Source organism: Rhea americana, unplaced genomic scaffold (genome assembly GCF_003343005.1).
Source record: "Rhea americana isolate MKP2758 unplaced genomic scaffold, rheAme1 scaffold_270, whole genome shotgun sequence".
In the NCBI taxonomy this organism is placed as follows: domain Eukaryota; kingdom Metazoa; phylum Chordata; class Aves; order Rheiformes; family Rheidae; genus Rhea; species Rhea americana.
The window spans coordinates 13,270-25,770 of record NW_028186391.1 but is presented as its reverse complement, the minus strand read 5'-3'; the positions used below and the strand labels follow the sequence as shown (position 1 = coordinate 25,770).

Genomic DNA, 12,501 nt, shown 5'->3' with positions numbered 1-12,501 from the left:
AGGGGAAGTGCATCGTCTGGTACAATTTGCTTGTTCTGGGTATAGTTTAAAATGCAACAGGGACAAGCTGTGAATAATCCATGACATCTCAGTCACCAAAGGTGACAAGACTGAGTTTACCAGGGCTACCTTCTGAGCCGGTTCCTTATGGGCAGTACCTCTGGGTACACAGCATGGCATGGTACAGCGGTTCCTTTGGTAGCTAGTTAGTGGCAAGGAGTTTCCATCACCTCTATCAGGAGCTGAGGAACTGTTAGGTGTTGTGGTGGATTACGGAGCTGATTTTTCTCCTCCAGGAAGCCAGTTTTAGTTGTAGTTTGTTTTCTTCTCTTTAATGGAGAATGTTAAGCTTTTTAAAGCATTTTGTGATGTAAGGATTCACTCAACCCTTTTGGACTAAATTTCTTGCCCTTCTGGCAAGAAATTGATGTTGATGACGCACTGAGCTCTTCTGGGCCTGTATTTCTAAATGCTGGAACAGCAGCTCAAAGTCCTACTATTTTCTGGCTGTTACCTGGCCTGTTCACTTTCTAGTGAGGAAGTGCCTGTTTAGCATAAGGCCSATAGCAGCTACGACTTGAGGGCTGAGCCAGTTCACAGGCTCACTTATTCTGCTCAAACGTGAGTGCCTAGAGAAAATTGGATGGGAAGTGGATACTGGCTAATTAAAATGACCAGTTGATGGTACATACCTGCTTGTGGCTAAATATGGGACCTAATCAGCCACCCTCCTCAGCTGCCTCATCTGTTCAGTTTGTCAGAGTCCTTCTGACCATCTCTGTCCCCCTTCCTTGGCCTCTGCTCCTATGTCTTAGTTGCTTCCTGCTCTGGGATTCAAAGCCAAGTCCTATGAGCTTACTTGGACTCTCCTGCAGCAAAGATAGAATAATCCTCTGCACTCAGCAGGAGTTGACTGCCACCCTGTGTCAGTATGTGTGGAAGCACCTAACATTGCTCTTGAGGTGGTTGAGCAAACTGATCACTCGGAGGGCGCTCTGAGTGAACTTCAGAGAGGTTACACTCTGTTCTTGCCTAAGGTAGTACCAGCTGACAGCTCTGCTGCTTCTCCCGTGGTACCTGGCAGAAGCTTGCAAATCCTTCCTTAGTGAATTTTCTGGTCTGATCAGTGGGAAATCCAGCCTGCACTAAGTTTCAGATGCTCAGCTTCTTTGATGAAGAGAATTGGTAAACTATGTAGGCAACCTGGGTGAATCACATGGGGCAGATTTTCAACCTTAAATGAGCTTGCTGGAGAATAAAACACGAATTCCAGAAGCTGTACTCCTCAGCTCCCCATGTTATTAAACCTTATTGCCAACCTGTATTTTACAGTAGCATGTTAAAACTCAGTGTTTTGCAGCACTATAGTGTTTTTGAGCTGTGGTGCTTATTGAACTGTAGAAGCACAGGAAGCAAGTAAACAAAGTCCCTGCTAATATCGCTGCGACATCAATCTGAGCCTCACTAACGTTGGACTCTGTACCAGAGACTTCTCTGTGCCACAATATACACTTCTAATGCTGCTTCCCRTTAGGATTTTGTGAGCAATCCTGTCCCTTTTGCAGCAAGTTCTGCTGGAATGTGGCATCCTGGTGTTCTGCACGCATGCTAGCGTATTTAGATGTCCCATAAATACTACCCTACTCGTGTCTGGATTCACCCGGTGCAGTGTACTTGCAGGTTACCACGCATCCCCTCCTAGCAATCCACAGTGGCCAAGAAGCAATGTCTGAAAAAGGCTTTGTTTTAGGTACCTGAAAGTAAAGGTACTAATTTTAGACTCTTGTGATTAGTTACAGGCAACTCAGCCATGGTGATCTGATTTTTTTTTTTTTTTTTTTTTTTTTTTTTTTCCCCTCAAACCCTTCTGTGTCATCTGGGTTTAAAATAGAGCTCTGACTGTATTGTGGTCTTTTTAAGGGGTGGACAGATATTGAGGTAAGGTAGGCATGTCCCATTGCAGAGTCTGCTTTTCCATGGTAGAGGACAGCATATGGGAAGCATGAAGATGCATGATTTGTACCCTGTGGCTGATGGTTCTGTTTGGGCAGGTGGAGGAAGAGCTGCAGGAGCAGGAGTTCCTCGACCGCTGTTTCCAGGAGATGCTGGACGAGGAAGACCAGGACTGGTTCATTCCATCACGCGACCTGCCCCAGGGCATTGGGCAACTGCAGCAACAGCTGAATGGGCTCTCTGTTGGTGACGGTCACAGTTCGGAGGACATTCTGGTAAGGACCTCAGAGAAGGTGCTGGTGAAGAGCAGGGTACCTGCCCTGGGAAGCAGGGAAGGGGGCAGAATTTCTCTTCGARTTTTTCTAACTGGCTATAGGATATCCCTGAAAGAGCTGGTTATAACTTGTTGGTGACTATGTGTAATGCATTTTTGGAGTTTTTTGCAAGAATACTTTTTGTATCAGTATATCTTAAAAACAGAAATAAGTGTGCTAGATCTGCATGATTTGCTCTTTAAAAGCCATGGGAATGGGACTGCTACTTGTACATGTGAAGGTCTGTTTTTGGCCCCAGAGCAAACTAGGACCTCTTTTGACTTCTGGGCAGAGCTGGGGTGTCCTGAAAGAACAGAAGCATTAAGGAGATGTCTGTTTTCATCTTTGAAAAGAGGAGTACTGCAGCGCTGGGGAGGGCTACATGGACCAGCACACTGGAGGCTGGTGGTCTAGTCCAGCTCTGCTGACTGTGTTCAGGCATTTGCTTTACCTTCTTCTGCCATGGGGGATGATAAAGTATAGCTGTTTGCACCTTGCAGCCTGTCTGACAACTATTCTGCTGATGCAAGAACCAAAAGAGAGAGATAGAGGATTCTCACATGTTTCTCCTCCAAAGCGTGTCCTGGGAGTAGATACTTTTGAGCTGTCACCCGTTAAACGGCATCTTGAATCGTGGGGACGGACTTTGGAGAGCCTGCAGGAATATAAAGCCAGGGTGGCTGCTTTGCATGCATGGAGATCTGTGACTGTCTCTCCTGCAAACAACTAGCAGAATGGAGCATCTTTAGTAAAAGGCATGTGCAGGTCTATGGAGGGGGTAATGCTTGGCAGGTGGTGCATATGCAGGTATTTCTGACTGCTCATGGGCCATACTCCCTCTTCTCTTTCAGAGCAAAAGCAACTTGAATCCAGATGCCAAGGAGTTTGTGCCTGGTGTGAAGTACTGACCTTCAAGGCTGGCTTTGGAAAGACTGTGTCCCTGGCTCCAGTGGTGGGGAAGATGGCAATAAGGAGCAGGGAGGAAAGGGAAGGGATCCACCCACCAGCTGGACTCTGCGCCGTAGCAGAGTTGCTGCAACATGGCAAAATCTTGCTCTACGCTTCAAGTACCATTTGGGGGATTTTTGTTTTGGCTTTTTTATTCTTTCTTTTCATAGTTTATCACTTTTTGGCAGTTTTTGCTTTCTAGGACTTGTGGCCTTTAGGTCTGTCCTGGAGTCCAGCACTCCTCCTGCTTCAGAAGCCAATTTTTGATGCGTGCTTCAGACCTGCTAGTGACAGAGTCATGTTTTCTTGTTTAAGTAGAATTTGTAGGGATCCCCCTGCCTGCTTGCTCCTATCTCAGATGTAGCGAGCCAGGACGGACAGGGCCTGGGCAAGGAGCCACACCAGCTTTTTGTAATTCCATTAAACAGGAATTTTTTTTCTTTTTTATCTAAAGGAAAGGTGAAGTGTAACAAGACTGTAAAGCCTAAGTCCCTCCAAGCAGCAGACTGCATCAGCTCTCTGATAAGTGCTGAACACTAATTTATATGCTGCTTTGCTGGTAGGTGAAAGAGTCCTGCCTGCTTTAATTGGTTGTGGGAGTTCTTGCACAGTCGGGGAGACCAGATCCATTAGACACTAGCCCCTGTCATCCTTCCTAGGGGAGGTGTTTCTGCTGCAAAATGTGTTCCCCTTGAATTTTCTTTTTTTCCGMCCTGACTTTTGGGCTTATCCAGCGTTAGAGACTATGGCTCTGAAGCATCTGTACCTTCATTTCTTACTGAAATAGTTGAAATAAATCCAAGAGAAACTGAATATAGCCTGTTCTGAGACATGTTGYGAAGTAGATCAGTAGGGAGTTTGTTTCAAACAGCTTCTCTGGAAAAGGAAAGGAATCTTATATCACCTGGCAAGCTCTGAGGGTTCCTGCCACAAATGGGCTTACATCTTATGAGACCCTTTTCCCATCCCTCACTGCTCTTTGGAAAGCAGATTGCCTCCTTGGAAATTACTTTCTCTTGGTTGAGAGAGGGCTGAAACTGCTCTTTTTTTTCCAGATAGTTGCAGGGTGGAGGGTGAGAAGACAGTTGTACTGACATCCTGTTACCACATCGTCAGCAGGAGCTGCCTTCTTCCAGGGGTGGTGCTCCCTGAATGTGGAGGCAAAGGAGCCCCCTTCGATGAGAAGGGAATTTCCTCTCTGGAACAGCTCGTATGGGGTGGGGAAAGAWTAAATCCACTTTGATCTGCCCTTATGGACTTGCTGATGAGCAGGACAATTTTGAATCCCCMCCACACACAGAGATTCTCAGAAGGTGACAGTCATCGTTTTGTGCTGGTCTCCTAAATGCCATGTGTGAGAAACTTTGGTGGCAGATGGCTTTTGGGTCGAGTCTTGCCACAGAAGCAGCTGCCCCRCACTTTGGTGTGAGCTGGTGAACAGCATGCATGCCTCTGTTCCTGTGATCTCTTTCTCCATCAGCAAGAGCTGGCAGTAGCCAGGCTTCAGTTCCCCAAACCACAGCCCCTTTCACTTCTGCTTTTTTAAATCATGTTCTTAGTGGATTCCTTCTTTGGAGAACCAGGGCCGGAAATCTTTGCTAGGAAGAGTCAGATGCTTTTTGTTAAGGCTCCTACCCGAACATAAGCTTTTAATTTTTACTGCATTGGCTCTAGTAAAGCTATGTAATTTTTTTTTCTCTCTTCTGGATAGATCTTGCCTCTAAGGTGCACTTATTTACAGTACTCCCTTTATTTAAATAGACTAGTTAATTGATGGGGATTGCAGATCCCTTTGGGGTTTGCAGAGACGGAAGCTAATGGCCATGCAATAGCTGCTTGCTGACCTGTTGGTCCATCTCTGCTAGCTCCAYGTGGAAAAGCTTGCAGCTGCAGTTCTTTTGCTCTGGTTCCCACCTTGGTAAACTCAGCAGAAGGGCCACAGTTAAAAGGACCACAAACACTAATGATGCTCCAGAGGACAGGTCAGAATTGAATTAACTTGGTTGCTCTCTGTATATAGTCTATAATTCAACAGAACATCGGTCTCTGGCTGTCATTCTTAAAACCAGCACTAAACTCTTAGAAACTTCACACAGCAGCTGAAGCCAGAGTCAGATGCCCGTTGAAGGTATCTATCTAAGCATTATTGTCCAGAGGTATTGGCTGATTTGTATTATATTCTTCTATTTTTCCATAAAATCTGTGCCTTCAGCACCTGCTTAGTTGCCTCTAGCCTCTGGCTATCAGAGGTTTTTCCTCTCTCTCTGGGGCCAGAGCACATCTTGTGCTAAGTATTTTGCAGCAGATAAACTGCAGTGTAAAAGCAGAAAGTGTTCAAACTCCACAGCTCTGATGCAGGCGGTTGTGAGGCTGTCTTGAGTCAGGGCCATGCTACAGCGACGCACAGAGCTGCATGAGGAAGGGCAGTACGCTCCGGTCAAACTTCTTTTGTATCGGTAGTTCACTTCCCCACCCGCCACCTCCCTTTCTCTGGTTTCTATTTGATTTCTTATTAAAAAAGCCCTCTGATGACATGCTGTAAACTTCAGACAATGCATTATGAAAAATAAACTGTTTGTGTTTTTTTTTTTGAATTCAGCAGTGCAGAAATCTTCCTTTGAGAATGGGTGAGCTTTGTATTCAACAGCATCTCCATCAAATGTCACAGTCCCAGCAGGAAGCTCTTCGCCTTAGTCAGGAGTGCCAGCCAAGCAGCACGCGCCTCTGTGGCTGGTGACACATGGACCTCTGCGCTCAGGGATTTGCTTCTAGGGATGAGCTAACACAGTAACTGCATCCACAGTAGTGGCAAACACATTTGCCACTTGAAAATTAGATTGCTCTGCTGGAGCTAGGTTGAGCATGTGCCCATGATTTGCTGTGTTTAAATCAAATTCAGAGGCAGCTTGAAACTCTTGAAGGATTTTCCTTTAGCTCGTCACCACTGCCTTCCCCTCCAAAGACACATGTGGTATGTTTTCCTCCCTCTTTGATCTGCTGAGGCACCTTCTCCACTCTGATCTGAGTGCTGTCTTCCAGCATCCTCTGCTGGAGGCTGGAGCTCTCCCTAGAGCTGCTAGGGCACAGGCTGAAATGAATGGAAARGGAAATTATTCCAGTTTATGCTGGGTCAGGAGCTTGTCACCAAAGGGGGAAAAAAACATAAAAAGCATCATTTCTGGAAGCCAGGGGAGATCACCCAGGGCTTTGATGCTGGGAGCTGGGACTGCTGCACTCACCCAACTTGGGCAGCTTGCAAGCAATGCAGGAGGCCTYGGTGAGGAGGAGGGAGGGGGCAAAACTCACCGAGGTGAGGCAGGGAGGGATCTGTTGGAAGGGTAAAAGGAGAGAAGAGCAGCTGGAGCTGTTACGAGGAAGCTGGCTGGGAAGAGGTGGAGCCAGGCAGTTACACTCCTACAGCAATCATTTAGAGGTTGAATTACTAAATCCACTGCTGGATTTTGATCAGGAGACAGCCAGCTGCAGCTGGGCATGCTCTCTGCTCCACAGCTGCTCCTCTCTCCTCCAGCAAAACACAGGATGCTGCTGAGCTGCCTCACGGGCCCGTGGGTTTGTCCTGCTGCTGGACGAGGACAGGAGCAGTTGCGGAGACACCTTGGCAGCATGTGCTGGTGGAGCAGTGTGTTTGCTAGGCACGAACAGCCTGCCTTCATGTAGGTGAACCCCTGSCACCAGCCCTGTGCAGTATGAGAACTGCTCATTGGTCTGAAAACCTGTGCTTCCCACCAGCCTGAAGGGGCTGATTTCTCCCCGGGCCTGTTAAAATCCATAGCAACGTGTGGTGGGATTTTGAGGGCAACTTGGCAGCAGCAAATGGGTCATGTTTTAAATCGAACCTCCGGTCTGCTGCCAGGGTTTGACTCCGGAGGGGACGCGTCCAAAAGCCTTAACACAAGCATGTCTTCGGTCTGGCCTTCAGCGATCTGCCCAACGTTTTCCGCAAAACCAGGAGCTACCGCCCCCAAAAGCAGCGGGTCGCTTTCAAAGCTCGCGGGCTGCTCCCGCGAGCAGCGCGGCGGAGCGAGCCGCCGGCCGGGCGGGGGCCTCGAAGGCAGCTGGCCTCGCTGGAGACGCGGCTCCCCAAGGGGCAGCTCCGGGCGGCCGGGTCCGAGCGCGGCCGAGCRCCCGCGTGATGTCCAGCCCCGCTCGAGGCTCTGCCAGCTGAGCTCCTCCTTATTACGCACCCTCTAGCCTCCACCGAGCTCCGGTTTGTTTTGGTTTTTTTTTCCTTCCTTTCCTAGCTAACCGGAAGCAGAGAAGAAGCTGGTGAAAACAAGAGTTAGATCCTCCCCTCCCGCTTGCTGCAGCCTACCAGGGCCGAGGCCCGCCCTGCATCCATCCACAGATTCCTGCAGTTATTTTGGGCGCCTGACGCCGGAGCTGGCAGTGCTCAGATGTCGCTTCTGGATCTATGTGCTGCAGTCCCAAGACCTGCTGGCAAGAGCRGCACGGATGCTGAGATCTGGGGCTCTAAACTCAAGACGTTCCTCCTCCTCGTTGTAAGCAGCTCCTCATTCCTGCTCTTCTGCTGTCTGGCCATGGAGACGGAGCTGGTGCTGCTGGCACAGCCCCCCGGGGAGGCAGGACAGCGTGGGTCTGGGGGGCCCTCCCTGCCTGCATCGGTGGGCTCTGGCCCCCCAGCACTTCTCCATCTGCTCTCAGGAGCAGCCTGCAAGCTGCCATGCTCGGGAATTGCATTCACAGGAGAGGCAGTGCATTAGTTACAGAATCACGGAATGGTTGAGGTTGGCAGGGACCTCTGGAGATCATCTAGTCCAGCCCCCCTGGAGCACGTTGCACAGGATCACATCCAGGCAGGCCTTGGAGATCTCCAGAGAAGGAGACTCCACCACCTCTCTGGGCAACCTGCTCCAGKGCTCCGTCACTCTCACAGGGAAGAAATTCCCCCTCACGGTCAGGCCGAACTGCCTGTGCTTCAATTTCTGCCCATTGCCTCTTGTCCTGTCACACGGGGCACCTGGAAAGAGTTTGTCCCCATCCCCTTGACACCCTCCCTGCAGGTACTTGTACACACTGATCAGATCCCCCCTCGGTCTGCTCCTCCCCAGGCTGCAGAGGCCCAGCTCTCGCAGCCGTTCCTCGTAGGGCAGGTGCTCCAGCCCTCGGATCATCCTCATAGCCCTAYGCTGGACTCTCYCCAGTAGCTCCATGTCCCTCTTCTCCTGGGGAGCCCAGAACTGGACACAGGACTCGAGATGAGGCCTCCCCAGGGCTGAGKRGAGGGGCAGGATCACCTCCCTCGACCTGCTGGCAGCACTCTTCCTAGTGCACCCCAGGAGACCATTGGCCTTCCTGGCCACAAGGGCACATTGCTGGCCCATGGTCAGTCTGTCATCCACCAGCACCCCCAGGTCCTTCTCTGCAGAGCTGCTCTCCAGCAGGTCACCTCCAGCCTGTACTGGTGCCCAGGGTTATTCCTCCCTAGGTGCAGGACTCTGCCCTTGCCCTTGTTGAACCTCAGGAGGTTCCTCTCCGCCCAGCTCTCCAGCCTGGCCAGGTCTCTCTCAGTGGCAGCACAGCCCTCGGGGGTGTCAGCCACTCCTCCCAGCTTGGGATCACCCGCAAACTGGCTGAGGAGGCACTCTGTGCCCTCATGCAGGTCACTGATGAATAAGACTGGAGCCAGTACTGATCCCTGGGGACACCGCTAGCTACAGGCCTCCCACAAGAGGCAGGCCACTGCTCTCCACTCATCTACCCAGCCAGTCAGTCCATCACAGAAGCCTACCAAGTTCATTAAGCATGATCTCCCCTTGGTGAATCCATGCTGACTACTCCTGATCACCTCCTTTTCCTCCACATGCTTAGAGATGACATCCAGCAGGAGCTGTTCCATCACCTTTCCAGGAATGCAGGTGAGGCTGACTGGCTGAAGTTTCCTGGGTCCTCCTTGCCCTTTTTGAAGGCCTGAGTGACACTGGCTTTCTTCCAGGCCTCAGGCACCAATCCTGTTCTCCATGGCCTTTCAAAGATGATGGAGAACGGCCTGGCAATAACATCCGCCAGCTCCCTCAGTACCCGTGGGTGCATYCCATSYRGSCCCATGSAGTCGTGGATGTCAGGATGTCCAGACTTTCTCTCCTGTACCCAGGGTCTGGGATTCCCGAGGGCCGGTCTTAGCAGTGAAGCCTGAAGCACAGAAGACATTCAGGAACTCTGCCTCCTCTGTAGCCTTTGTCACCAGGGCAGCGGGCCCACATTTTCCCTAGCTGTCCTTTCGCTCCTGATGTATTTGAAGCCCTTCTTGTTGTCCTTGACATCCCTCGCCAGATTCAATTCCAAATGGGTCTTTGCCTTCCTTGTTGCATCCCTGCATGCTCTGACCAGTCTTCTTATCCTCCCAAGCAGCATGTTCCTTCTTCCATGTTCCGTGTGCTGAGTTCTGCCCGGAGCTCCTTGCTCATCCGTGCGGGTCTCCTGCCCCCTTTTAGTCACACGCGGCTCTGCGCCATCGGGTCGCCCTGAGACGCCAGGTGCTGCCCGGGAGAGACGGCTTTGACCCCTCCTCCCCTTCGAAGGGCACAACTTTTTATTGATAAATTACGAAACGTATTTGTACAGAAACACCTGACCCTGCCCTGCACGAAGAGGCTTTCCTCGTCCCACGGAGATGCACGTCAGGAAACGCAGCGCACCGTGAGCGAGAATAAAAGCCTCTTGGCTGCTCCGAGCCCAGGCAGCRCGCGGCCGGGGCACCCGCGGGCCAGGCTAGAAGGAGTGGGTGTAGAAGACGTCCACGTTGCTCGTGTAGTCTAAGGGCAGAGCCTGGCCGATGTTTTTAGCACCTAAGCTGGCTCCCCCCAGAGCTGAGGAGTGCTTCAGCTTCAAGAGGCTGAACTTGGAGAAGATGTTGTCGGGACACTCCTCCCTGGCCTGCCGCAGCACCCGGATGAACCCTAGGAGAGGGCGAAAGGGGGTTATGGGGTCAGCAGCACCCGCCGCGACCCCGGATCCTAGGAGGACCTTATTCCAGCAGGCGGGGAGGTTGGGAGCACGGCTTTGGCGGCCAGGAGAGCTCCGAGGGAGCTCAGGGAGGGGGCCGTCACCCCTCCCGTCCGCCCGAGAGCTCTGCATCGCGAGCCCTGCTGGGTTTCCCAGCTCACGCCGTGGAGAAACAGGGGCACAGCCTGCCCCCCCAACCCGCCCGCCGCGACCCTCCGCTCACCCTCCTTCATCAACTCCCAGCTGTTCCAGACGGAGCCCACGCAGACGATCGGCAGCCCCAGCTCTCCCAGGAACAGGCTCTGCGGAGAGCGGCAAACGGCGCCGGCTGAGAGCCGGGCTGCGCCGGCGGCACCGCGGCTCCGGCAGCCGGCGGGGGCCCAGGGTGCCCAGGCTGGGGCACAGCCGGCGCCCGGCCCCGGCGCGGCTCTCACCTCGTCGGTTTTGGGCAGCACGGCGACGACGTGGCGCGCCAGCACCTCCCCGGCCTTGTCAAAGACGTAGCGGCACAGCGGGTCACCGGCCCGGGCCCCTGCGTGCCGAGAGGGGCGGTGGGACGGGCGCCCGGCCGCAGCCCCCCGGGARCCCGCGGACCCAGGCTGCGACGGCTGCTGCATCGCGGAGGAAACCATGGTCCCCCCCAGGTGGGACTGCCAGCCCAGACCACCCTCTCCGTTTTGGAGGACCTGGCTCAGAGCAAGACCCCGGCTGGCCCCAAAACACCGCGGAAAGAGGATTCCCCCCTCAACCGCATCTCCAGACCCGGCTGCCGGGCGCGGGGCTCTCCTACCCTCCGCCAGCTTCTGGCAAAACCCCGCGAACTTGGACTTCTCGAAGGTGCGGTAGAGGTGGGTCAGGAGGCCCATGCGGTCAGAGATCTGCAGGGGTGGGAAAGAAAGCACCCGCTGAGCCCCGCGGCCCCGCTGCCGGCGAGCGGCGTCCGCGCCGGCCCCACCGCACCTGGAAGTAGTCGAACATGGCCTGCTTGATGTAGCCGACGTCATGGGGCGGCACCTCCAGGTTGTCCATGCAGTCGAAGACCATCTTCACGGCCTGGTGCGCGATCCAGTACGCTGCGGAGGGAGCCGGGCTGAGAGCCGGCGGCCCGGCGAGCCCGCTGCCGCCGCCCCCYGGCACCGCGACRGACGCCCGGCCTCACCCGAGCCTTCGTCGCCCATCATGTGCCCCCAGCCGCCGCAGCCGATCTCCGAGCCGTCGGGGTTGATGAGTTTGCAGTTGGAGCCGGTGCCCGAGATGAGCACGACGCCGCCTGCGAGGATCGGAGCGGGGTCGGCGGGCGCATGGCGCCGAGGCCCGGCAAGCCCACGTTCCCTCCAAGCACTCCTCTTCCTCCCTCTGGAGCGTTCCTCATCCTCCCTCCAAAGTGCTCCTCTTCCTCCCACCAAAGTGCTCCTCAATCTCCTTCCAAAGTGCTCCTCATCCTCATTCCAGAGCACTCCTGTTTCTCCCTCCAAAGCACTCCTCATCCTCCCTCCACACCACTCCTCTTCCTCCCTCCGCACCGCTCCTCCTCCTCCTCCCTCCGCACCGCTCCTCTTCCTCCCTCCGCACCGCTCCTCCTCCTCCGCCCCGGGAGCCGGGCCCGCGCGAGGACAGGTCCCCTCGGGGCCGGTCCCACCTCGCGGGACCCCGCGATGCTCGTGACACCCCACATCTCCCAGGGGGGCTCGCCTGCCTCCTCCCTCCAGCACCCGGCGCGGCCCCGGGCTCTCCTCCGCGGCCCCACGCCGGCCCTACCGCGGTCGGTGGCGGTGGCCATGGCCCCGATGGCGTCGGTGGTGATGTAGTAATTCTCGCTCAGGTGCGGGAAGCGCCGCTGCAGCTCCTCCAGGAGTTTGCCGACGGCGTCTCGCTGGTCGCCGCCGCTCAGCGACAGCCCCTGGCCCCGGCACACGGCTCGGCTCAGCCGGCGAAGGGCCCCCCGCGGCCCCCGGAGCAGGGCAGGGGCCGGGGGGCTCCCGCCGGCGACTCACCAGCGAGCGCAGGGGGACGCGCGGGTCCGCCCCGGCCTTGCCCTTGGCCTCGCTGACCATCTGGTTGATCCTCTCCAAGCATTTCTCCGAGCCCACGAGCTGCGGGACGGGAAGGGAAGAGCGTCGGCCGCGGCGCTCCCGCGCTCCTCCTCCGGCGCCGCGGGCTGGGGGGCGCCGGGGGGCCCCCGCCGCCGTCTCACCCAGTGGTTGGTGCACGGCCCCTCGGTCTCGGCCAGGATCCGGCCCTCCTCGGAGATGAGCACCACCCTGGAGCGCGTCCCCCCGCTGCGGGAGCAAGCGGGTCCCTG

General features: G+C 54.7%; 2 protein-coding genes across 6 annotated transcripts in view; one reads left to right on the top strand and one right to left on the bottom strand.

The window, feature by feature from the left end:
* The window catches only part of PAIP2B (poly(A) binding protein interacting protein 2B), a 28,613-nt gene extending 22,804 nt beyond the window's left edge, over positions 1-5,809 (top strand). For all 5 annotated transcript variants that reach the window (XM_085308223.1, XM_085308219.1, XM_085308222.1 and 2 more), the window contains exons 3-4: positions 2,052-2,228; positions 3,119-5,809. In XM_085308223.1, the coding sequence (XP_085164349.1) occupies positions 2,052-2,228; positions 3,119-3,175 (234 nt within the window). In that variant the 3' untranslated portion in view covers positions 3,176-5,809. The remainder of the gene's footprint in view (positions 1-2,051; positions 2,229-3,118) is intronic.
* A 3,959-nt stretch (positions 5,810-9,768) lies between these two features.
* On the bottom strand, positions 9,769-12,474 carry NAGK (N-acetylglucosamine kinase). The gene is made up of 9 exons (XM_085308205.1): positions 12,394-12,474; positions 12,194-12,292; positions 11,958-12,099; positions 11,359-11,469; positions 11,160-11,272; positions 10,990-11,077; positions 10,634-10,731; positions 10,423-10,501; positions 9,769-10,153 (listed from the first exon to the last, which is right to left on the bottom strand). The coding sequence occupies exons 2-9, from the start codon at positions 12,251-12,253 to the stop codon at positions 9,966-9,968; spliced, it is 879 nt and encodes a 292-aa protein (XP_085164331.1). The 5' UTR covers positions 12,254-12,292; positions 12,394-12,474; the 3' UTR covers positions 9,769-9,965.
* Positions 12,475-12,501: the final 27 nt, after the last annotated feature.